Raw genomic sequence first — 27,165 nt, forward strand, 5'->3', positions numbered from 1 at the left:
ATTGTGTAACAAACCACCCTCAAAGCTCAGTGATTTGAAACCACAAACATTTATTATTTCATATTTCCTGCCTATTAGGAATTTGAGAGAGCATTAGCTGAATGGGTCTGAATATATCAAGATTTAAATCATGTGGGCCAGGACTGCAACCATCTGAAGGCTTGACTGGGGCTGGAAGCTCCTCTTCCAAGATGGCTCACTCACAAACTTTTGACAAGAGGCTTCAGTTCCTCACCTGGTGTGTTTCTGCATAAAATGTCCTCATGACATGGCCAATGGCTCCCCCAAAGACAGGGAAAAAGAGAAAAAGAAGAGGAGAAGAGGGGACGGGAGGGGACTGGAGGGGATGGGGAACAGAAGTTCATTGTCTTTTATAACATAATTTATCATATAATCTTAACATTGACATACCAACTCTTCTGTATCCTTTTGTCACACAGACCAACACTACTGCTAGCACAATATGGGAGGAAACTACAGAAAAGTAGTGAATACCAGGAGGCAGGGATCATTATGAACCACTTCAGAGGTAGGTTACTCCAATCAGGACTTCCTGAGTTTACAGTACAAATACAACACCCATTATTATACAACTTTGTAAGCTATAAACTAAAAGACCCTACTTGATCATTCCTCTGTCACTTGCCCCTTCACTCACTAACACTCCAGCCACAACACCCATCTTTCAGTGCATGGGAACACCAAGTTGTTTTTCATCTAAGAGGGTTTGCATATGCTCTTCCTTGTGTCTAGAATTCTCCTCAGGGCACCTGGGCGGCTCAGTCGGTTAAGTGCCCGACTTCGGCTCAGGTCATGATCTCACGGTCCGTGAGTTTGAGCCCTGCATCGGGCTATGTGCTGACAGCTCAGAGCCTGGAGTCTGCTTCAGATTCTGTGTCCTCCTCTCTCTCTGCCCCTCCCCTGCTCATGCTCTGTGTCTCTCTGTCTCAAAAATAAATAAAACATTAAAAATTTTTTTTAAAAAAATAGAATTCTCCTCTCTCTCAATCTCTGCCACTTAGATATCACTTCCTCTGAAAGGTCCTTCCAATTATGTCATCAGTGACCTTTAAGCATATTCTATGTGCCAGGTACTGTTTCCAGAACTTTTTATATTCCAATACATTTAATCCTCACAACAACCCAACAACATAGGTACTTTTATTATCCACATTTTACAAATGAAAAGACATAAAAAAGTAACCTGCTTACAGCAAGAAAACTAGGAACTGGTGGAGGATGTGAGGAATAAAGTATTTGAAGTGTCTGAACAAGAGGAGAGGGGAATAAGAAGAGATTGAGCAGACAGGAAACTGATCTTATAGATTCTCATAGACCATCTATGTTGCTATTTTATTCTTTTTTTTACTTTTTTTTAATGTTTATTTTTGAAGGAGAGAGAGAGAGAGCGTGAGTGGGAGAGGGGCAGAGAGAGAAGTAGACACAGAATCTGAAGCAGGCTCCAGGCTCTGAGCTATCAGCACAGAGCCTGACATGGGGCTTGAACCCATGAACCACGAGATCATGACCTGAGCAGAAGTTGGATGTTTTACCAACTGACCCACCCAGACACCCCTGATATATTATTCCAAGGGCAATAGGAAACCCCTGGAGTTGTAAGCTGGGACTATAACTGATGATTAAAGTAATAACTAAACATTTTTTTAATTTAGTAAATAATATAATAAATATCATAAACACTCAACTTAAGAAATTAAACATTACAAACATTATTGAAAAGCCCTATGCATCTCTCCCTTCCCATTTCCCCACATACCTCCAGAGGTAACCCTCATGTTGAATATCATTATATTTTTTATTACATATGTATATATGCATACATAATATATGGCTTTAATTTTAAAAATTTTAACATTATATAGTTACAAGCTATATATTATATATACTGTGAGACTTGTGGTGTTTTGGTTCAATTTTATGTTTTTCAAAACACACACATTAACACTAATCTCTAGTTCATTCATATTGACCACTTTGATATACTGCATTGGGTGAATATAGCAAAATTTATATTTTCATTCTCCTATTGATGGACATTTACGTGGCTTTAAAATTTTTACAGTGACAAACAACACTGCTATAACCATTCTTTTACATTTATCTCTACAAGGTAGGTCCTAGATATAAAAGGATTTAAAAACAATAGAAAGGAAAAGAGGGGCGCCTCGGTGGCTCAGTTGGTTAAGCATCCAACTCTTGATTTTGGCTCATGATCCCACAGATCATGTGTTCGAACCCCGTGTCGGGTTCTCCACTGAGCATGAAGCCTGTTTGGCTTCATACTCTCTCTCACTCTCTCTCTGCCTCTCCTTTGCACATGCTTTCTCTCTCTCAAAATAAGTAAACTTAAAAAAAAAAAAGGAAAAGAAAAAAAAAACCCACCCAAACTGTCATTTTTTATGAACTAAATCATTATCAATATATTAGTATCATTAAGCAAATAATTATTAAGCAATAAAGCTGAGTTTAAGATCAGTTATTAATTATACACCAACAAAGAATAGTAAGAAAATGTTCAAATTTACAAGTGAATGTTTAGAATTCACAAGTGAATGTTTAGAATTCACAAGTGAAAATAAATATGATGTACTTAAGCTTCAATTTAACCAACAAAAGAAAAGACATTAGAAGATTTACTTGTAGACTATTCTCTTTTCCTATAGAGAATGGATCAGGAAAAGACAGGGGCTAAAGTATGAAGATATGAGTTTTTCTGCTGTTACCTAAAAGAAAAATGACAGTGGCTTAGACCAAGATACTTGTAGTAGAATCAGACATATGATCAGAAACAGATATGATTTGAAAATAGAATCAAGAAGACTTGGTGAGGGATTGGATATAGAGAGTAAAGTATCAAAGATATTGGGACATAGTTTTAATCAATTGAGCATGAGAATGAAATTTACTGAGGTTTGAGATGAAGAGACTTCTGCTTCCAACTGAGTGGACTAGCTTGGATCAAAACAACCCTGCCACCAAAAACAACAAAAAGCTGTATACAATATAAAAATGTCTATTTGAAAGAATTAGAAATGAATCAAAGCATCAAGGGTTTAAGGAGTCAGAGTCCTGGAGACAAAGGAAACCTAGAGAGGAGACCTTGCCATTTAGCACCACTTTTCCCTGAGAAGCACTTGACAACATATAATTGGTGAACCAGAAGATGCATCAAAATAAAATACCTAGATAGGAACAGGGAAAGAGACATAAAAGATGGAAAATACAGAAAATAGAATAAACGTGTATAATATGGGCAAAGACTAATATACTTTTAAAATATAATTTTACATCCATCAAATCAGCAAAAACTTTAAGTTTGGCAATACTGTGTTGGCAAAGGAGTAAAATTTGAAACCATCCAATGAAACAGCAGTTTCGTGTCACCAGCAATTCCCCTCCTTATAAATATCCTAGAGAAACTCAAACTTGTATCTAAGAAGATATTGTAAAAGGTGTTCATTGCTGCACTGGATTTAATAGTGAAAAAATGCTCACCAAAAGGCAAATAGATGTATCTGTACAATAGAAAAGTATAAAGGCAACTCCATTCTTCCAGTTGCCAGGCCCACACACCTTGATAGGTTGTATTTCTGTCCATCTCTCACAAACCACATCTAACCCATCAGCAGTTGTGTGGGGTCTACTTTCAACATATATGACATATTCAATCACTTCAAACCTCCAATGCCAATATTCTTGTCCCTAAGCTTAAATACTTGCTAGTCTTATATACTTGGACTGGTTCGTATCCAGCTCTCTTATGATTGAAACTCTAGTTAGAAAATTGCAAGTTATACAAGAAATAATCCAGTCAGCTACAGCATGCTTAAGAACATCCTTCAATCAGGAATCAGTAAACAGAAACGTCAGCAAGACACTCATTTACCTCCAACTGCACTAAGTTCAGTTAAAGTTAACACTTTTCTCAAGTGTCCCTGTACTTAGGAAACTATCATCTATTAATTGTTTACCCTTTCATTCCACACAAACACCACCATTGCCACCACCACTATCATCAGTCATCAGGAATCACCATCTGACGTATTATGCACACGTGCTTCTTTTGTGTTTACTTCTTTTTCCCCTAAGGTACAAAAGTATTTCTGTCTGTCCTTTCTAGAATACAATAGGTCTTGGCCTGCTATGAGCTTTGCACATAGTAAGTGCTCAATAAATTTTTGTAGACTAAAATAAACAATATACCAAAACAAAAACAAATCGTAAATTAATGTCTCTGTACTTTATCTTGCTACAAATAATGGATGAATGAATGTGAGTTAATGAAAAAACATATGTCAGATGTACTAACACATATATAGTAGCACAAGCTACACATGTGACTCAGAGACAGTAGTGGCCTAAATAAATACATTTATTCAGGAAATACTGTATTTCCCTTAAAAGTGAGAAGTCATTTGTCGTGTAGCTTTCAATTTTTGCTGTTGATGTTGTTGTTGTTGTTGATGTTACCTTTGGTGTTTAGAAGTTTGATTATGATTTTCTTGGGAAATTTACATATTTATATATTTTGACAAAGTTGGGAAAGTTTCACCAGTTATTTCTTTGGATACTTTTCAGGCTTACCCTCTTTCTCCTCTTCTCTGGAACTCCAATGGCACAGATATTAGCTCTTGTGTTATATTCCCACAAAAATCACCGAGATAATATTCTTTTGTTTTGTTTTGTTTTAGTTCATTTTCTATTGTCAAATTGGGGGTTTCTACTGTTCTATTTTCATGTTCACTGATTCTTTCCCTGTATTCTTCATTCTGCAGTTGAACACACCGAGTTTTTAATTTGTTTTATTTTTCGGTTCTAAAATTCCCACTTGGTTTCTCTTTATATATTCTATTTCTCTCCTGGCTCCTTCTACTTTTTCATTTCTTACATGCATGTTTGCACAAGCTGATTGCAGAATTTTTATGATGGCTACTTTAAAATCCTTGGCAGATAATTCAAAAACCTGCGTCATCTCAATATTGGTGTCTGTTGATTGTCTCTCCTCACTCAGGTTGAGATTGCCCAGGTTCTTGATATAACAAATGATTTTCTATTGTATCCTGGACATTTTGGATATTGCATTATTAAATTTGAGATCTTATCCAGGACTGGAAGCTCCTAAATATATTTATTAATAGGCTGGTTTGTGTCTATCCACAGGGACAATATTGATATCTAATTATAATAAAAGAGTGAGTGTTTCCACAAAATAATTTTATTTCATACAACTTAATTACTGCTAAGATGACCAAAATGATCTCTGCCTCCTGGTATTAATGCCTTAAAGTCATCCCCTCCCCTTGAGTATGAGCAGGACTTATGAATTCTCCTTTCCAATGAATGGAATACAGCAAACATGAGGAGATGTCACTTCCAAGGCTTTTGTCTTGTTAACACTCTCTCTCCCTGATGGAACAAGCAAGATGCCACACTACGATCTGCCCTATGAGGAGGCCCTCATAGGAAGAATGATGGCAGGTCTTCAGCCAATAGTTCAAGAGAGATTGAGGTCCTTAGTCCAGAAACCTGCAATAAACTGAAGCACAGCTGTATGAGTGACCTTGGAAGTGGATCGTTCCACAGAGGAGCCTTGAGATGACTACAGTTCCAGTCAACAGATGATTGAAGCCTTATGAGACACTTAGAGCCAAAGGACCCAGCTACCAGCATCCAAATTCCTGACCCACAGGAACTGTGTGAGAATGTTTTTCAGGTCACTAACTTTTGGGGCAATTTGTTAGGCATCAGTACACACAAGTGAAATTATTAAGCCATGATAGGTCAGTACTCTAATAGATGTTTCACAGAGGTTATTTATTCAGCTCCATGGAAATGACTCTATGATAAAATGAAAATATTTTTTAGGGTTATTTATTTATTTTGAGAGAGAAAGAGAGAAAGCAGGGGAGGGGCAGAAAGTGAGAGGGAGAGGAAGAATCCCAAACAGGTTCCATGCTGTCAGCACAGAGCCCAATGCAGGGCTCCATCTCACAAATCATGAGATCATTACCTGAGCTGAAATCAAGAACCGCCAGGTGCCCCAAAATGAAATTATTATCCTCATTTTACAGATGAGGAAATAGGGATTCAAAGAAATAAAACAGCTTACTAAAAATCATGCAGCTACTAAATGTCAGATGTGGGATTCAATCCTGAGCCTACTTAAAGTTTACATTTTTTACATGAAGCTACAATTCCTCTGTTTGGAATACACTTTCAAAAGTATTAGCTCAGAGTTATATAATATCAACTTTTATACTTCCAAAGGAAAATTCTCTGGCCACACTTAAATCTTTCTTTCATAATTAGCTGTGACTAACTTGTTCAGCGACATATGTGTTTTCTTAAAGACCGATTTATTGAGATATAATTCATGTACCATATAACTCATCCCTTTAAATTGTACACTTGGGTGGGGCTATTTGGCATATTACATTAATAACTTTTTAAAACTTGTGATAAAATATGTATAACATAAAATTTGCCATTTGGACCATTCTTAAGTGTACAATTCAGTGGCATTAATTATAGTCACAGTGTTGTGCAACTATCACCAGGTATGTTTGAATTTTTAAATAATTAACATGTGAAACATTTTAACTCTGGCACTCTTTAAAAGAGTTTACAGAATCTTAGAACGATTCACAAGTTAATTATTTTTAAAACAAAGTTAAGTGCAATAAAATGCTTATGTAAATCAACAAAACATGCTGCAGAAGAATCATGCAGAAATGTATAAAAGTTAGCAATCCACATGACATTTTTATATTACTTTTCAGGATAAAAAAAAGAAAAAAGAAAAAATATGCAACTCCTGAGGTCAATAGGATTTTTCCATGGAAATATTTTATTATTTTGTGTCACAACAGGTGCAGGAATCTTTGTGTCTCCTAAAGGGGTATTAAAATACTCTTCACTGAACATAGCTGTCTCCCTGAGTATTTGGGCTGCTTGTGCTGTTCTGACTATCATCAGCGCTCTCAGTCTTGCAGAGCTGGGGACAACCTTCCCTAGAAGTGGAGCGCCTTACTATTTCCTCAAAAGATCTCTTGGATCCTCTGTTGCTTTCCTCAGTCTTTGGATCAAATTTTTTATGTATCCCTTAGGAATAGCTATGCAAAGCTTGATAATATCTACCTATATAATTCAGTCTTTCTATACCAGGTGTCCAGCTCCAGAGCTACCAAAGAAATGTCTAGCTTTGGCTATTTTGTGGTCACTGGGACTTCTAAATACTCGAGGGGTGCTAACAGTGGCTTGGTTTCAAACTATCAGTGTTTTGATGAAAATCACTATCCTCTGCTTCATTTCCCTTACTGGGATTGTACTGTTAGGGATTGGGAAAAAGGAGAACGTGGCCAAGTTTGAGAATTCTTTCGACGCTGAACTTCCTGGTGCCTCACAGATTGCAGAAGCCTTACTCCAAGGATTGTTTGCATATTCTGGTACATCAATCCTGATCAACATAGCAGGTAAATCCATCTCTGAAATACTTTTGTAGCAGGCTTAAAGTTTTGTCTACAGTTCTATAGAGAAAGATATAGCCGATTTGTTTGGTTTTTGGAATTCAATTTGATCTTCTTTGGACTAGTTGGTTATATCACAGTTTAGTCATCACCAAACCTCAGTATATTACCATTTATATGGAAAATATGGAATTTAGTATTCTTCAGGTCATGTCCCTTATTCAAAATGTGGGAATTTATAATATAAAGTTTTCAAAAGGAAATTAAGATCACTCTCATACATTACTACATTTTATTCTAGCATTTTTTTCAAGACATTTTGAGTTAAATATCAGTGATGTAAGAAATACATTAATATAATCTATTTGTAAAAAATAAGACTATCACAGATTTATATATATATATATATATATATATATATATATATATATATACACACACACACACACACACACACCCTACCAGCAATGATAAAATGCCACATCCTAATTTTGATTCCATGATATGTCTCAGGGATCTTTCTATATCAGTTCTTAGTGACCTAACACATTTTTTTAACTGCTGCATAACATTCTTTAGGATGGCTTTACCACACCTTCACATTAGTATGTGTTTAAAGTTCTTACAATTTTTCACAATTACAAGGAGTGTTGTAATGCCCATGTTTCCCTATGCACATGTACTATACGGCCATGTTGCCCCCTGCAATGTTATGGTACCAAGAGAATGTGGTAGTAGATGCATAGCACCCTAGAGTAAACAAAAGAATTAAATAGAAAACAATTCATGATATTTCATTTGCCTTATAAAATTATAAGAATATAAAATATTAAGAAATATAGTAAATAGCGAAGTTGTATAAAACTTCCAAGCAAAATTTCTATAAGAAACTTGAACTTGGGGTGCCTGGGTGGCTCAGTCTATTAAGTGTCCAGTCATGATCTCGCCGTTCCTGAGTTCGAGCCTTGCAACAGGCTCTGTGCTGACAGCTCAGAGTGTGGAGCCTGTTTCAGATTCTGTGTCTCCCTCTCTCTCTGCCCCTCCCCCGCTTGTGCTCGGTCTCTCTCTCTCTCTCTCTCTCTCTCTCTCTGTCAAAAATAAATAAACATTAAAATTTTTTTAAAAATTTAAAAACCTTGAGCTTGTTCCCCTACATGTCACACTACTAGTATAGATTTTATGCTTAAAATGTCTGTAACATTTTATCAAAACTTTTCATTATGATTTCTTAGAAGCCCTGATTCTCAAATTATTGAAATCTGTGATATTCCTTGATTATTAAGATATTTGTTCTCTCATGTTGATTATTAAAAATTAAGATAATTTTTAAGGATTTTATCATTTTTTCTTTTTTAATAATTGACAAAGGTAATGTTTTCATTTCTGGCAGTGAAATTAGTGAATTTTTAAACCAATATCAAGGTTTTCCAAATAATGATAAGGCTTTAATTTATCTAGCACAAATGAATTGTTATAGCAATCATCTTGCAGCTAGCTTGGACATTAAAAAAGCACATGAAATACTGGACATATGTGAAGGCCGAGTTTCATGGGTCACCGACTGGATCTGCATCCTTCAGGGGCCACTGAGTCACCTCACTTCCCCAGTCGTGTTGGGTTATGAGCCACGGTCCTTGGACAACTGAATCCAACTTCCTCCAGCAGTTTCTAAAAAGCCCTTTCCTACAGTGGGCAGTTATGTGTTCTGCAAAAGTAAATACCCAGATATTAGTATCTCTCTAAGGTAGAGCATCTCACTAGAGCAAGCGGGAAGGTTCTTGATAGTAATCATCACCTGAAGATACAGCATAATGCAGCTATAAACCCAATTCGGGATCTTTTTGGACTGCTCATCTCAACCTCCTACTCCCTGACTTGATTTGTTATCAAAACAAACTAAGCCTTGAATTAAGGATGAGCATCCCACACCTAGCACTGGTAATGAAATGTGAATGACTTCAGATCAACATGGTGTTTGAAAGGTCTACTGAAATTTTCTGGCTCTGCAGACTATTAAAGCAAAAGGCCCAATAAAACAAGTGTAATAATTCCATCAGATCTTGTGGCCAGTTGCATGGGACTGGCTACCATTACCCACTTTGTTAACTTTATTTGTAAGTCTACAACACCAAATTTATACATCTGGCTTCTTGTATACCAAAACAGGTTAATCCTTGTGGTGAGAAAGGAACCCGTGTGCATTGTTGGTGGGAATGCAAACTGGTACAGCCACCGTGGAAAACAGTATGGAAGTTCCTCAAAAAATTAAAAATAGAACTACCCTATGATCCAGTAATTTCACTACTGGGTATTTATCCAAAGAATACAAAAACACTAATTCAAAAAGATACATGCATCCCTATGTTTCTTGCAGCATTATTTACAATAGCCAAATTATGGAAGCAGTTCAAGTGTCCATCAATAGATGAATAGATAAAGAATATGTGGTATATATACACAATGGAATATTACTCAGCCTTAAAAAGAATGAAATCTTGCTGTTTGCAACAACATGAGTGGATCTAGGGAGTATAATGCTAAACTAAACAAGACAGAGAAACAAATACCACATGATTTCACTCAAATGTGGAATTTAAGAAACAAAACACATGAACAAATAAAAAAAGAGACAAATCAAAAAAACAGACTCTTAACTATAGAGAACAAACTGATGGTTACCAAAGTGGAAGTGGGGGGCAGGAGGGGTGAAATAGGTGAAGGGGATTAAGAATACATTTATCTTGATGAGCATTAAGTAATGTATAGAATTGTTGAATCTGTACACCCAAAACTAATATAACACTGTATTTTAACTATACTGGAATTAAAATTTTAAAATAAAAATAATTAAATTAATTTTTAAAATAAATAAATAAATAAGGATATTTAAAATAAAAAAAAAAGAGAGGCATAACCCTGGCTAAAAAGAACTATTTCTCTTGAGTTTGGTCCTCAGATTTTCTGATCTGTCATATTCCTGGCCAAGTATAAACAGAATAGACAGCTTATGTCCAGATTCGTATGCTAGGGCTTCCTAAAGGGACACCACTGAACCCCAAGCACCACCATACATCCTTTATATTTACGTCTGAAATAAGAAATTATATTGGCTCTCAAAACTATTAGTGCATCCATCTCAGTAACAGGTCTGACAAAATTAAAATGAGTCTCTAGTGACATAGACAACTGTCAGGAATTGAGTTCTATCCACATAACAGCAAAAGAACAAAAGTCCTCTGCTTCCATAACATGACTTGCGTGACTCTTGCAAGGGAGCATCAGGGAAGATGACATGGCATGCTGTGTAGAAAATCAGGATCACTTGACACACATTCATCTTCACAGCAATTTAAAGAAACCTTCAGATTTCGTAATCTGCTCCAAATTCCCATGGCACTAAGGAAATCCAGGAGAGAACTGCAGCATTGGCTGACCCTCAGAGGAAGTTGCATTAATAATGGCACCACCGGCTCAGATTTGCATCCACTCCTCGTCCAAAGATCTGAAGAGCAAGATCTAGGGTAACTTTTAAAAAGGCCAGTTCCCCAGATCCGTGAGGAAGGTTTCTGAGAACAAATGGTAACTTTTGGCCCGAGCTAGAAATGTAAATAAGAGACGGGAAAAGGCCCATTAGACAAAACTTTCCCGTCACTTTATGGAAAACCTAAACAGGAGAGTCTAAGCAGGCAGGGCACCTACCACAGGCTGCTCTTCTGTCATTGGAGATCAGAAGACATGGTCTTAGTCTGCACTGAAGACAGGAATATGGTAGGAAACACAAACTAAGAATCCACTGCTTCCCTGGACACATTTAAAACTTGGTAATACTCCCTGGTCTTAAGGATGTGACCAAAGTTGGTCATGTTAGGGACAAAAGAAATTTTCCACATTAAAACCAAACAAGTTGTAAGAGACAGTATTCCTAAAGGAATTTTTTACTGTTCATTTGAACAGTGGTGGGAAAAGAGTAAGATGAGAAAGAAAGCATTAATTTGGTACAAGTTAAAACTTTTTTATCTTTTACTCTCTCTTTCTCAAAGAAAATAAAATGTTAGTGTTAATGTAACATTTTATAGTTTCCCAAAGTGACAGTTAAAATTATTAGTCACTTTTTATGGGGCATCTGGGTGGCTCAGTCGATTAAGCGTCTGACTTGGGCTCAGATCATGATCTCAAGGTTTGTGGGTTCAAGCCCTGGGTTGGGCTCTGTGTTTGACCACTGTGAGCCTAGAGCCTGCTTCGGATTCTGTGTCTCCCTCTCTCTCTGCCCCTTCCCTGCTCATGCTCTCTGTCTCTCTGTCTCTTGAAAATCAATAAACCCGTTAAAATTTTTTAAAAAATATATTAGTCTATTTATGGGATAACTTCGGAATAATAATTTTTAACAAAATAGTACAAAATAATGAGAAATCTAAGCTTTCAGGCACAATTTGTGCAGGACCAATGTAGAATCAGTCCATGTAGATAAGGAAGCATGGATCCATGAACAATACTTTCTCCTCTTTTTATTATAAAGAACTCTTCAAAAGTCCCACAATAATACTTCCTCTTCTGATAACTTTGTGTTTTTTAGGAGAGATAAAAAATCCCGGTGAGAATATTCCCAAAGCTCTGATTACCGTTCTTCCCATGGTGGCTGTTGTTTACGTATTGGTGAATATATCCTACCTGGCAGTTTTGACCCCTCAGGAAATCATCTCTGCAGGTATGAATGTGTCTAGACAGAGAGAAACCAGTCACTACTACTACCTACTCTCAATAAACATTGACTCCTGTACACTGTAGATATGTTTGATACACCCCTAAGAATATAAACATGATGTATTCATGCTTTGGTTTTTATAAGGAAAGGAAAAATAATCACCTAAATGATCTATAAAGAAGGGGCATGTGCTAAGGGAAAGATCTAAGGATAGTAGAATGTGAAAAGCAAGAATTAGAAAGAGAAAGAGAAGGAGGAGAGGGCTGCAGAGGAGAAAGGGGAAAGAGATGAAGAGAACCAGGAGCAAGCACAGCAAGAAGCAAAGAAGAGATATTTTGTTAGAATTTCTACCCTTTAGGGCACACCCAGATACATATCCTCAAAATAACTGTTTGGAATAGGCAGTGCATTCTTCATTTTGTAGGTAGGGAAACTAGCTCAGGGAAGTTAAGTAATGGACAGAGTTAAGATCCAAAACTGGGTCTCCATCATGCTCTTCTTATGATAAAAGCATGTGTCTTGTCCAGGTTACTGAAGGTAGTGGGTTGTAAACGTGGACAGCAAGTTGCAAGATCTGATCTTAAAAAAAATGCTCTTCCCAATACCTCTAGGTATGGTGCTCAAAGTTACATTCCTGGTAACTGACACACTCAAAACCAGGTGGTCCAACTCCAAAACCCATGTTCTCAACCACCGCACTAAAATGCCTCAATTTACAAACAAACCAAATCAAAGCCCTGTATCGCCACCACTAGGAGGGATTATTATCAATGCAAGTAATAGTATGTATATACATTAATATATATCAGATAATAAGGTATATTAAAACAAATAATGATATAGTAGACACCATAGGTGTGACTAAACAGAGCTATATCAAAAGGTTAGTAGTAAATGGTGTCATGTGAATGATAAAATTACAGTTTTTATTTCCTTTTTTATATTGTTTCATATTGTTAATATTTTCCATGATTAGCATGTTGCACTTATGATCAGAAAAATATCATTTTTCTAATGCCAAATAACATTTCCACAGAACCAACTGGTAAACTTTTATGAAAACACCAAGCCTTTTTTTTTTTTTGGAAACACCAAGCCTTTAAGAAAATGCTAAATTACATTGTTTACTTTAAAAAGGCAGAGTAGTATTTGAAATATATTTTAAAAATTCCATCAAATTTTAATTTAAAAAAAGGCAGTTACTCCTGAAAGAAGAGAAGTTATCTAGAAAGTTCACTTACTGATACAACTCACTCTTTAAATATTCTAGATAAAGTCCAAGTAATACACCAATAAAAACATAAACTACAAAAATATTGTATAGAAAGACAGGAACAGAGGTATCTAACCATGTACAAATATAGTGCATGTGGTTTGGGAGAAGCTGTGACTAGAGCCAACATACTGGGATACTCAGGTAACTAGAATTTCCCTGCAGTGGAGGGGTTTTCAAAGCAAAGGTCACAAAGAGGATTAGTCTGATGTGCAAAGCCTTTACAAAAATAAGTTTTGAAATGTATTTTGAAAAAAAAAACTATACAAGTTTCAAAAAGTCAAAAGGTGGTTTTATGCATCTTCTCTGACACTAGTACAAAAAATGTTATGTTGCTTCTAAAAGGAAAATATAGGTGCACCTAGGTGGCTCAGTCAGTTAAGCATCTGACTCCTGATTTTGGCTCAGGTCATGATCTCATGGTTCATGGGTTCAAGCCTCCCATCAGGTTCTGTGCTGAAAGTGGTTGGAGCCTGCTTGGGATTCTCTCACTCTCCCTCTCTCTTCCCCTCCTCTCTCTCTCTCTCTCAAAATAAAAAATAAATAAATAAATAAATAAACATTAAAAAATAAATAAAAGGAAAATACAATTTTTTAAATGTTACATTAAAAAATAAATGAAAAGAAAATATAAGTTTTTAAATGTTTAACTTATTTTGAGGAGAAAGAGAGTGGGAGAGGGGGTGAGAGGCAGAGAGAGAGAGAGGGATAGTGAGAAAATCCCAAGCAGACCACACTGTCAGCATAAAGCCTGATGCAGGGCTTGAACTCATTAACTGTGAGATGATGACCTGAGCCAAAATCAAGAGTCAGATGCTTAACCAACTGAGCCACCCAGATGCCCCAAGAAAATATAATTTTTTTAAGTTATTTATTTTTTAAGAGAGAGAGCACACACGCAGAGAGTGAGGGAGAGACAGAGAATCCCAAGCAGGCTCCACACTGTCCACACAGACCCTGATACAGGGCTCCAACCCACAAACCATGAGATCATTTCCTGAGACGATGATCAACCAGCTGAGACATCCAGGTGCCCCTAAATTTTGATAAGTTCATAATAACATGTTACTATTACACCTTCCCACAATTTGGTCTCACAGGAATACAGTAGTAACACTAAAGGGGATTTTGTTTTAACTATTAAAATGAGAGACAGAACTGTAATTTGCCTTACACCCACTTCCAAACTAATCAGCAAGTCCTGTAAAACTCTACCCCATTAACAGCTCGTCAGGTATTTCCCCCTTCCGCACGCCCACTCAGTGTCTAGACCCTCATTTTCCTCATCGGGCTACAGCAACAACCTCCTCATTTGTACACTCACTTCTGATCTCCCTCCCATCCAGCCTCCACTCAGTCTCTAGAGATGATGTTATAAAACATAAATCTAATCATGTCACTCTCCTGCTTAAACACTCTCTGTTTTGTGTCCTGCTGCAACCACCCCGTCACCACCAAATACACAAATACCAACTTCTAAACTGACCACCGCAGGTTCTCCAAGATCTAAGCAAGCCTAACTTTCTGTTAGGTGTGCACGAATACCCTCACCACATATCATCCTTTCTAAACAACTTACCATTTCCAGGTTAGACACTATTATCTCTGCCTCCCCCACAATGCCACCTTACCAGCCTGACTTAGATGCCTACCTTGTGATGGATGTCACACTAGTAAGACTGATTCTAAGTTCAATATCCTTTGAGCCCTGACAAGTTCCTCCTAAGTCTCATTCCAGTCTTAGAAGGTTTGAAATGCAATTTAAAATCATGAAATGGAGTATAGTGAATAAACTTACAATATAATTGCAATCATCTCTCTGAATTTTAGGGTTGTTAACATTATTAATAAGAAATTGTCAGAATTTTAGAACCGAAATACCTACAAAACAAAGCTCAATGTTTTCAACTTCGCAAATAAATTATTAGAGGCAAAACTGTAGGTGTCAAAGCACTTGCAGTTGAAAAAAAGAAAAGAACTAAACCACCATCAATTCATCACATTATCAATGAAAACGACCAGTACATCATAGGTAGTAAAGATAACGCAATCGTATCATATAATTTTGAGCTCTACTTTAATTATAATCAATGGCCAATAATTTTGGAGAAATTTTGCAGTATAGTTGATGCCCTCACAACATAATTCCTTATGTTTCTAGTATCAGTTATTTGCCTTAGTTAAGCATCTATATTTACCCCCATTGAAAATCTTCTATTCTTATTTTTAATCATAGTATTTGTGACTATCACTCATCTGTTGTTGCCAAACAAGCCTCCCCAAAATGTACTGATTTACATCCACCACTTATTTGGTTCACAATTCTACAAGTTGGCAATTTATATTGCGTTCAGCTAGGCAGTTCTGGTTCTCTGTTGGAGTCATATGTGTGTCTGCAGTCCCTTGCAGTTTGGGTAAGCAGCTTTATTGAGGTTGGCCATGATTTCCTGTTTCTTTGGGGACTCAGCTTGTAGGTTAGCTTGAGTCCTTGGAGAAGCAAATGCCAAGAAAGAATTAAATGTGCAATGAATTTAGTAAGAGAAATGCTTGTGTTAGAGAAACCAAGAAGGAAGCCAAGTAAGGCTGGAAGAGCCATGGGATCACAATGCGAGTGTGACCCAAAGTGAAGAAGAGAAAGAGGAAAAAATAAGTAAAAACACCCTGGACTCATATGCTGTATAGGAAAGGTTTGGCACATCTGCCAGGAAGCCCTTTAGCCAAAGTTGGCCATCAGATAAATAAGTACCTCTTAGTGCCTCTACCTCACAGATATTAGCTGGGAACAACCTGTGGGAGCATGGCTTTGGTAGAAATGCCACAATGTATTTCTTTGTGCAGTAGCCAGGGCCCTAGGTCAATTATGCTCCCTGTATTTGGAAGTCTGTAAGATGCATTTTCAGGCTCCAGAATTACTATGGTTTGTCTTTCACAGACTAGGTTGAGCTTGTTCACATGGTAGCTAAGCAGGGTTCAAGAGAGCAAGCAACATGTGATACTTCTCAAGGTATAGGCTCAGAGCTGGCAAACTACTACTTCCAATGCATTCTACTGGCCAAAATAGACCACGAGGCCATATTCAAGAATTGATAAAGAAACTCCCTCTCAGAAGAAGGGGCCAAGTCAGGTTACAAAGAGTACAGATGCAAGAAGAAGTGAATAATTTTTGCCATATTTGCAATGAAGCAAAAGTGACTGACTCTTTTGAAATTTTTTTTAGATGCTGTTGCTGTCACCTGGATGGATAAAGTAATCCCTTCCATGCAATGGGTCATTTCTTTTGGGATTTCAACTTCAATAGTTAGCAACATATGTTGTACAGTGCTTTCAGCATCGAGGCTGTTCTACACAGCAAGCCAAGAAGGACAACTGCCTTTGATCTTCTCCATGCTTAATAACTACTTCAGTCCAACTGTTGCTATCACCCAGATAATCATCTTAGCTTCTTGTCTTATTATAGCCTCAGATTTAATCAATTTAATAAAATATTCAGGATTAGCAACCTGGGTTTTAAGAGGGCTATATATGATAGGTTTACTTAAACTAAGGTACCAGGACCCCAATCTACCCAGACCTTATAAGGTAAATCAAGATAAAAATGTTAATATTAACTTTCTACTCTATTTCTAGGAATATAACTTTTTTAACCTATAGGGGATGCTTCTAATCAATTAGAGTCCAATTTATGAAACATCTGATCTGGATCTCTATGTTCCAGTTTACTGATGTATATAATTGGCTGTATGAGCTATTTTTGGCTTGTTTCTTATTGAGTAAAAGGTCAAAATTGATTCTCCACAAGGAATATAGTTATCACTTTTGTTATTTTCCAGGAGCTAGACAACAATGCTTTTGGGGTAAGGGGGGGAATATTGACCCAACTCAAAATCATCTCTTCAGTGCACAACCCAACATAGGTGATACGGCATTCCATTCTTAATCATATCCTTGATAGAGTCTTCATTTTCTACAATAAGATCAATAAGATGTTAATCTAAGCCTCAGTTTGGATTATTATAAACATTGTGAACCTGAACTTAACTTGCAAGATAAAATCACTACCTCCTAGGTAATGTCAGTAGGGCCTTGTAGGCTCCTAGAGTATCTTTATCCAAAATATACAAAAGCACCCCTTCCTCTAGGCAGACATAGCTCTGTGCCCAGGCACAGCCTAGTGAAGAAAGCACAAGCTAGATATTAGCCCCACGCTGCTCCATCAGATGGGAGCACTTGTGCATACAGTGACTACTTAAGCAATCATACATATAAGAAATTAAATTAGACTCATTTGAAAAGACCATTCTGACAATAGCATAGAAAGTGAATTAGAAGAAGGCATGAGTAGAGGCACCTGAGTGGCTCAGTTGGTTAAGTGTCCAAGTCTTGATCTTGGGGTTGTGAGTTCAAGCCTCAGGTTAAAAAATTAATTAGTTAAAAAGGAGGCATGAGCATATTCAGGTCAAACAGCCTGCAGAGGTTCATTTAGTCACCCAGTTTAACTAAAGAGAATTCTAAAACTTAGAGATTAAGTAAATTACTCTGGCTAAAAGATACCGGGCTGGAATTTAAACTAAACAGTCTGATTCCAGAGCCCATATTTTTGTTATATTTATTTTAAAAAGACTGGTGAATATTTTATTCTGTAAAGGACCTACTAAGGAAATTTTTTCTGATCTTAGCATCAAGAATACTTGGGCCTCTCCTAAATAACTGATTTGCTTATACCTTATGATGGACAGCTTTCAGAATCTATATGGAGCTTTGTGGCATGTGTTTTGTGAAACAAATTCATTCTTTATCTATGTTTATTTCCCTCTCTCTTATTTTCATTTATTTTGCCTTGGTGTAATGTAAGACATACCTTGCTATAATGTAAATCCTAAGAGGTTTCAAATAGTGTTTGTTTAATTCTTTAATTGTGTCATAAATACAATCAAAATGGCCCGTTTAAGATATTTTCTGCATGTAGAGATTGTGTACAAAGTAAAATGAGAGTCCCATGTTTCATGCCAGTGACCATAATAACCACTTAAGTGTGCTTTTTAAAATATGAATTCCCAGACTCACTCTTGAGAATTCTAATTTAGTCGATGTCAGTTGGGCCCTAAGAGTTTATGTTTATCAATTATCTTGGGGGTTCTTATGCAGAGAAGTCCACTGACTGACCGTATTTTAAGACACACTAGTCTAGACAATCTTCACTTTCTTCCCCTCAAAATGGCTCCCTCTTTGGCCATTTCTCCTCTTGAAAAAAGTGAATGACAATATCTTGGATTTGAGTCATCTATTTATTCAACAAATAAGCAGTAACTATCTGCTATGTTTCAGGTACTCTACTAGGCAGTTCAAAAAACCCATTAGCCTCAGAGAAGTGAAAGAAATGTATACAAATCACTGTTCTAAAGTTAATTAAGAAATGTCATTTTGTTGGGGCAACCTGGCTGGCTCAGTTGGTTGAGCATATGACTCTTGATCTCAGGGTTGTAGGTTTGAGCACTATTGGATGTAAAGATTACTTAAAAATAAAATCTTAAAAAAATATTTTTTTAAAAAAGAAATGCCATTTTGTTGAGCACGTTTTACTGAAGTGCCCTGTGTACAATGCTCACAAAGACTTCAAAAGACCAGCATTAGATAAAACCTCATTTTGCAAATGGGTTGGAAAAGACCCTTTTTTCCCCCGACTTAAATGGCAACGACACACATATTTCAGGAATATTTGATTAAAAAGCTCTGAACACATTTATCTATCGTGGCTGCCTGCCCACCATGTAGCTTCCTTCAGTTGAAACAGGGTGCAGGGCCCCAAGGGTCTCACTGTGCAGTGACAGCAGCCCTGGACGCTGGTGCAATGGGCCCCACAGGACTCGCAGGGAGCCTCCTTCTGGCTCCCTTCTGCAAATAGGTCTGAGGACCAGATTAATTCAGTAGCCCAAAGTTAAACAGCTAAACAGTGGCACTAAGCTCCCTGGAGAGGAATCTTCTGTATCTGTCTTAAATACCTCTGTGCCCCTAGCATGGCAAGTGGCACATAGGGATTCAGTAGATATTTCTTGAAGGAATGAACAGTTAAGGTTGCAGAGCTTGCATTTCCAACCAGGCTTTTCTGATTCCAACATTTCTGCTGTTTTTATTATGTAATAGTGCTGCTCTAGGAAAAATTGGTATACGCCTAATTAAAGAGGCATTATAACCAAATATTACAGTTATGCCAAATTCCCAAAACTAAGAATGCTTCAATGACTAATACTAGAACGGAATAGTTAATTTTTTATTTTTGACAATGATTTCTTATAATGTATCTTTTTTCCCATGCTTGAAAATAAAGCACTTATTTTAGTAATAAGTTGACAATATCTGATGAATAGAGTAGGCATTCATAACAACTATAGAATAAATATAAATAAATAAATACTGTTCCACTTTTTACACTCATTTAGTCTGCCATTGATGTACTTTCTATAATATACTACCGAGACTGTCTCTTTAAATATATTTGAAAATATATTTGCAGTTTTCTCCCTGGTGTTTTGAAACATTTGTTCCAAACAGAAAGAGAATGTTCTTATATTGTTTATAGAAATTTTGAACTTTTGAGGAAAAAGTCATCACTAATCTTAATCTTAATCCTTTTTTTTTTTTTTTTTTTTTTTTTTACTTTCAGGTGCGTTTGCCATTTGTATTTGGATCCATAGCTATATCTTTGTTTCTAATTTTGACACCAATGATTCATTCTCCTAAAGTAGAGTATATCTATGGGTTTATCTTTATTTTCAGTGGACTTCTGGGTTACAGGCTTCATGTTCACCTTAATCAACGTTCTGTTTGTTTTGATAAAATCACTTGTTATTTACAATTATTATTTAATGTTTCACCACCTGAAGACCAAGATGAACGTATTTCAACAGGAAAAAAACATCTTGAAGAAATCTTTTTGTAAATAGGCAACCCTAAATCTGTAAGTGGTTAATGACTAAGCACATTCAATCTTTGCTTTAAAATGTATACACCCAGGGGCACCTGGGTGGCTCAGTTGGTTAAGCATCTGACTCTTGATTTTGTCTCAGATCATGATCCCATGGTTTGTGAGACTGAGCCCCATGTCATACTCTGTGCTGACAGCATGGAGCCTGTTTTTCTCCCTCTCCCTTTCTCTCTGCCCCTCCCCTGCTCATGCACGTGCATGCACATGAGCTCTCTCTCTTTCTCTCTCTCAAAATAAATAAATAAACATTAAAAAAATAAAAATTATATATATATATATATATATATATATGTATATATATATACCCTCATAGATACAAAACCTCCCCCTTCATACCCAATCCCCAACTACATATATCAAATCCCCGCCCAGCTACGTATTCAAATTCTTTAAAAAAATTTTTTTTAATGTTTATTTATTCTTGACAAAGAGACAGTGGAAGCGGGGGAGGGGCAGAGAGAGAGGGAGACACAGACTCTGAAGCAGGCTCCAGGCTCTAAGCTGTCAGCACAGAGACCAATGTGGGACTTGAACCCACGAGTCCTGAGATCATGACCTGAACCAAAGTCGGATGCTCAACCGAATGAGCCACCCAAGAGCCCTCAAATTGTTTACAATTCTAATTCTTTTGCTTGTAATTGAAGCCTTAGTTCCCTAGTGCCCAACATGTTTTTCACCACTTTCCTCCAACAACCATCAAACAAACAAAATAAAAGAGTCATTGTCAGGAAGACGAGTACATGGGTAAACAGTAGATAACAGATATTTAATCAACATTCATTGAATGAATGTAAGATGCATCCACAAAAACAAAAAAAGAATATTATAAATCTGAGATTTATATTAATAAAAACTACATATTGCTTCCTACTCACTGGTCTAAACACTTCACAGTGATATCAATCAAAAGAATGTGTTTCACTTTCAAACCCTTGTGTTTACCTCTACAAAGTGTGATAGGCTAAATAATGATGCTGAAAAATATGTTCAAGTCCAGATGGTAACTACACTTATCATGGTGAGCACTGCATAATGTACAGAACTGTTGAATCACTATATTGTACACCTAAAACTAATATAATATGGTATATAGAACTACACTTCTATTAAAAAAAAATGTCTAGGTCCTAATCCTCAGAACTTCTGTATCTAACTTTATATGGAAAAAAGAGTCTTTACAGATGTGATTAAAGATCTTGAGACAAGGGACATCTAACTAGATTATCTGCATAGGCCCTAAATGCAATCACATATATCTTTCTAAAAGAGAAGTAGAGGGATAGTAGACAAGACAGAAGAGAAGGCAATGTAACCCTGGAGGTAGAGACAGGAATAATGAGGCCACAAGCCAAGGAATGACAGCAGCCACCAGATGCTAGAAGCAAGCAAACAATGGATTTTTCCCTAGAATATCTGGAGGCAGTGTGGCCCTGCCAAAACTTTGATTTCAGCCCAGTGAAACTGATTTTGGCCTCTAGCCTCCAGTATTGTGAGAGAATAAACTTCCGTTGTTGTAAACCACCAGGCTGTGGTAATTTGTTACAGCAGCTCCAGGAAACTTATATATAAGGTATTTGCCAAAAATACTCATGCAATTTCCATAATATGGAAAGGAAGGCTTTCTTCTAAACTCACATACTAAATATTTTTGCATGTGTAGTACACAGACATATGACTCCACTGAAATTGTCTACTATATAGAGAAAACTAAAAATGTAAGTTCCCAACTGAGAGAGGATATTCTTACTGCTATTCCTCCCTAAAATCATATTATCTAACCTCCAAGACAGCCTAAGTACTTCTCACCCCTTGAAATTCATGCTCTGAGGCAGTTCTCTCCCACACTGAGTCCAGGTTGCTCTTGAGCAATGAAATATGAAGGAAGCAATGGTGTGTCACCTGCAAGTCTAGGTCATAAGTGGCGTTGCTGCTGAGGCCTTCTTCTCTTGGATTGCTTGCTCTGGTCACAACCACAGGCCTTTGTTGGAAGAACAATCAAGTAGTCCCACAGAGAGGACACAGTGGAGAAAAACCAATTTGCCAGCATCAACATGATAGTCATTTCAGGAAGCTACCTTCACACTGGATCCTACAACACCAGGGAAACGTTTATATGACGGTAGCCCAGCCAAGACCTGACTGCAACTTCATGAGAGACTCCAAGTCAGAACTGTCCAACCATGTTTCTATGTTTCTTCTGAATTCCTTTTATTTTTTATTTTTTAAAAAACTTTATTGTGATAAGAACACTTAATATAAGATCTACTCTGTTAACACAATTTTAAGTATTAATACAGTATAAGTATAGGCACTTTGTTGTACAATTGATCTCTAAAATGTATTCTGAAATTTTATACCCATTAGTTAGCAATTTCCTGTTGCCCCCTACCCCAGCCCTTGGCAACCACAATTCTATTGTTTGCTTTCATGAGTTTGACTATTTTAGATAACCTCATTCATATACATGGAATCATGCAGTATTGTCCTTCTGTGACTGGCTTATTTCACTTAGCATAATGTTCTCCAGGTTCATGCATATTGTTGAATATGGCAGGGTTTCCTTCTTTTTAAAGACTCCATTCTCTGTATATATCACCTTTTTTATCCATTCATATATCAGTGGGCATTTAGGTAGCTTCCACATTTTATATAATGAACATAAGAATACTAATGTCTCTTCCAGATCCTGATTTCAATTCTTTCCAGTAAGTCTTTAATCTATTTTTGAGTTAATTTTTGTATATGTTGTGAGATAAGGGTCCAATTTCATTATTTTACATGTGCGTATCCATCCTTCCCACCACCATTTGTTGAAGAGACCATCCTTTCCCCAATGTGTATTCTTGGCATCGTTACCAAAGATCAGTTTACCATATATGTGTGGATTTATTTCTAGGCTCTCTATTCACTGGTCTATGTGTCTGTCTTCATATGAATATCATACTGTTTTAATAACCATATCTTTGTGTAATAAACTTTGAAATCAGGAGTACAATGCCTCTAGCTTTGATCTTTTTCAATATTGTTTTGGCTATTTGAGGTCTTTTCTGGTTTCATATGAATTCTAGAATTGTTCTTTTTAACTCTGTAAAAAAATATTCTATGGGATTTTGATAGGGCTTGCAGTTGAATCTATTGGACAGTATGGATATTTAATAATATTGAGTCTTCATGAACATGAGCACGAGCATGAGATACCTCTCCATTTATTTGTGTTTTCTTTAATTTTTTTCATCAATGTTTTATAATTTTCAGTGTGCAAGTCCTTAATGTCTTTGGTTAAATCTATTCCTAAGTATTTTATTGTTTATGATGCTATTGAAATTGAGATTTTTTCCTAATTTCATTTGCAATTAGTTGATTATTAGTGTATAGTTGTATTCTGCAACTTTTCTAAACTCAATTATTAGTTCTAATAGTTTTGGGTAGAGCTTTTAAGATAATGTCATATGCAGAGAGAAGCAATTTTACTTCTTCCTTTCCAACATGGATGCTCTTTTTTTCCTTGGCTAACTGCTCTGGCTAGGACTTCCAGTAATATGTGAAAGAAGTGGTGAGACTGGACATCCTTGTCTTCTTCTTGATCTTAGTGGGAAAGCTTCTGGTTTTTAATTCTTGAGTATAATGTTACCTGTGAGCTTGTCATATATAGCTTTCGTGATGTTAAGGTAATCTCCTTGAGTCCTAGTTTTTATCATAATGTTGAATTTTATCAATTAGTTTGTTTTTGTTTGTTTGCATTTATTGAGATGATCATGCAATTTTTAGCCTTCACCCTGTTTATCTGGTGTATAGATCGCATTAATTAATTTGTGTATTGTTGTAGACTCTAAAGTTCTCTCTTGGCCAGCAAGAGAGCGGGATGGAGGATGAAAAGCAAGAGACAGCTAACGTCCAGGAAGAGACAAGAGCCCCAAATAAGGGTCCTTGCCCCGTTTTTATTAGAATCAGAAGGCTTATGAACATGGCAATGAATGTGCACAAAGAGACCATGAATCTGTGAACATTAACTTGAGGATGTGAGGGAAAGGGGATCTTGAAGATATTTGAAGTTAGGGGTTTGGGTTAATACAAAACAAAATCTGGGCACCAGGCAGTCGGGCAGAAGGTTGTTTACAGGGCACATGAGGCACCAACTCTGTTTATCTCAGCTAGCCTAGGGGATAAGACAGATAGCGGAAATAACCTCAGGGTTAACAAGGCACATTTTCTTTTGTTAATCATCTCCACTCTGGGCAACTTCACCCTGCAGCACAGTTCAGGGGTCTATAGCCCAAATTACCTGTTTACCTAACTTGGTCCTTCTCTCCTGTGAAAGCAGCTTTATGCTATCATACTAAGTTGGGAGGCGCCTCCACCCTGAATACCTAATCTCGCTTACCTCATACACCTTTGTATTGGGTGCCTTTGCACCCCGCTCCCTCTCTTGGGGTCCTAATCTTGTTTACCCAAACTCATTTGTGAGTATCCTATGGCTTTGTACTTCTTCATGCCTTGTTAACCCATTGGTATAACCCCAGGGGATTCCTAAGCTTATTCTCCACAGTGTATTTTGAATCATCTCTGCATTCCAAGAATAAATCCTGCTTGGTTGAAGTGGATGATCCTTTTAATATGCTGTTGAATTCAGTTTACTAGTATTTTGCTAAGAATATCTGTATCTATGTTCATCAGGGACATTGGCCTATAGGTTCTTTTTGTTGTAGTTTCTTGTCTGGTTTTGGAATCAGGTTAATTGTCTCACAAAATGAGTCTGCAAGTGTCCCCTCTTCTTTGACTTTTTTTGAACAATTTTAGTTGGCATTAATTCTTTAAATGTTTGGTAGAATGTGTTAGTGAAGCCATCTAGTCCTGGGCTGTTCTTTGTTGGGAGGTTTTTGATTACTGATTTTCTGATTTCAGATTTTCTATTTCCTCATGATTGTATATTTCTAGGAATTTACCCATTTCTTTTAGGTTATCTAGTTTTATTGGGTATAATTGTTCATACTAGTCTCTTATGGTTCTCGGTATTTCTGTGGCATCAGTTATAGTGTCTCCTCTTTCATTTCTGATTTTATTTAAGTTTTCTCTCTTTCTTTCATAATCAAGATAAAGGGTTTTAATTTTGTTTTCAAAAACCCAGCTCTCAGTTTCATTGATTTCTTCTATTGTTTTTCTAGCTCTCTATTTCCCTCCTGGACTACAAGGTTTCTGCTGAAAAATCTGCTGATAGCCTAATGGGTACTTCCTTGTGTGAAATTTTTTTTCTCTTATTGTTTTTAAAATTATCTCTTTGTCTTTAATTTTAGACAGTTTTATTATTTGTCTTGGATAAGATCATTTTGGATTGAAATTCTGGGATACATACTACCTTTGTGAACTTGGATGCTGAAATATCTCCCCAGATTTAAGAAGTTCTCAGTCATTAGTTCTTTATATAAGTTTTATGCCCCCTTCTCCATCTCTTGTTCTTGGATTCTAATAATTCATAGATTATTTCTCTAATGGTATCCTATAGTTCACATAGGTTTTCTTTGCTCCTTTTCAGTTTTTTTTTTCTCTTTGTTCTCTTCTAAGGGGATAATTTCAAAAGAACTACCTTCTTCTTCACAGACGTTTTCTTCTGATTAATCTATTATGCTGGTAATACGCTCTATTGCATTTTTCATTTTATTCATTGTATTCTTCAGCTCCAGAATTTCTGTTTGGCTCTCTTAATGATTTCTATCTATATGTTTAACCTTTCATTTTATTCATTTATTGTTTCCCTGATTTTGTTGAACTTTTTATTATAACTCATTAAGCTTCCTTAAAACTGCTATTTTGAATTCTGTATCAGGTAAATCACAGATCTCCAATCTCCGGATTACTGGAACATGATTGTATTCCCTTGGTGGAGTCATCATTCCTTCTTTTTTCATGTTCTTTGAACCTTAAATTGCTGTCTTTGCATTTAAAATAGTCACCTCTCTCAGTCTTTATTAACTGGCTTTGGGAGAGAAATACTTTGTCAGCCCTACTAGAGGTTTTAAGGTTTTCTCAGCCCTTTTCTATGGGTACACCTGCTCCACACTCTTACTCCCTCTCATGGCAGAATTGTTAAATTTGTATGCATTTTCTTGATCTTGAAAATCCAGGCTGTGTGCTAACAGTCTCCCCTTTGCTTTCCCTAGCACAATGCTAAGTGCTCAAGCTTGTAGTTTCTCCCTGGCCCACATATTTGAGCCAGCTGTCTGCACATGCTCACTAGCTGTCTGAAAAAGTTCATTCTCTCAACTCTCAAGAGGATGGCCAGGGAGCCAAGGAATGGGATTGGGCATAAGTGAGGTACACAAAGCACTAGGGATACTTGTTAGTGAGTTGGAAGATTCCCAGTAGCTCCTGGCAGACCTCCTGATGGGGACTGTGATGTTTTTTAGCAGGATCCACATCCCTGTGATATGTTCCATTCTGGGCCCTGGTTGTGGTGCTCCCAGCCACTTACCACTCCCCATCACCCTGCCCACCACTCAGCACCTGGATATGGCAAGAGAGAGGTGGGCCTCTTTGGCAGTATCTTGAAGCTAGACATTTACTCATACTTTCACTTTCCCCTGTGGGAGAAATCACAGGTCAAGAAGGCCTGAGCTATGGGGGAGATACTGGGGGAGGGATGATGTGGGCAAAGTCAAGCTGTTTGCCTTACCTTCTTCAATGTGTCCAATATTGAAATTTTTTGCTCCAGCAGTGTGCTAGAACT

The 27,165-nt window shown here is 36.8% G+C and overlaps 1 protein-coding gene across 1 annotated transcript; it reads left to right on the forward strand.

The window, feature by feature from the left end:
* Positions 1 to 6,826: 6,826 nt before the first annotated feature.
* On the forward strand, positions 6,827 to 20,399 carry LOC132664244 (solute carrier family 7 member 12-like). The gene is made up of 4 exons (XM_060610816.2): positions 6,827 to 7,493; positions 12,061 to 12,192; positions 16,680 to 17,041; positions 20,124 to 20,399. Exons 1-4 carry the CDS (start codon positions 6,827 to 6,829, stop codon positions 20,397 to 20,399), a joined length of 1,437 nt encoding a protein of 478 aa, XP_060466799.1.
* Positions 20,400 to 27,165: the final 6,766 nt, after the last annotated feature.

Source organism: Panthera onca, chromosome F2 (genome assembly GCF_046562875.1).
Source record: "Panthera onca isolate mPanOnc1 chromosome F2, mPanOnc1 haplotype 2, whole genome shotgun sequence".
Lineage (NCBI taxonomy): Eukaryota > Metazoa > Chordata > Mammalia > Carnivora > Felidae > Panthera > Panthera onca.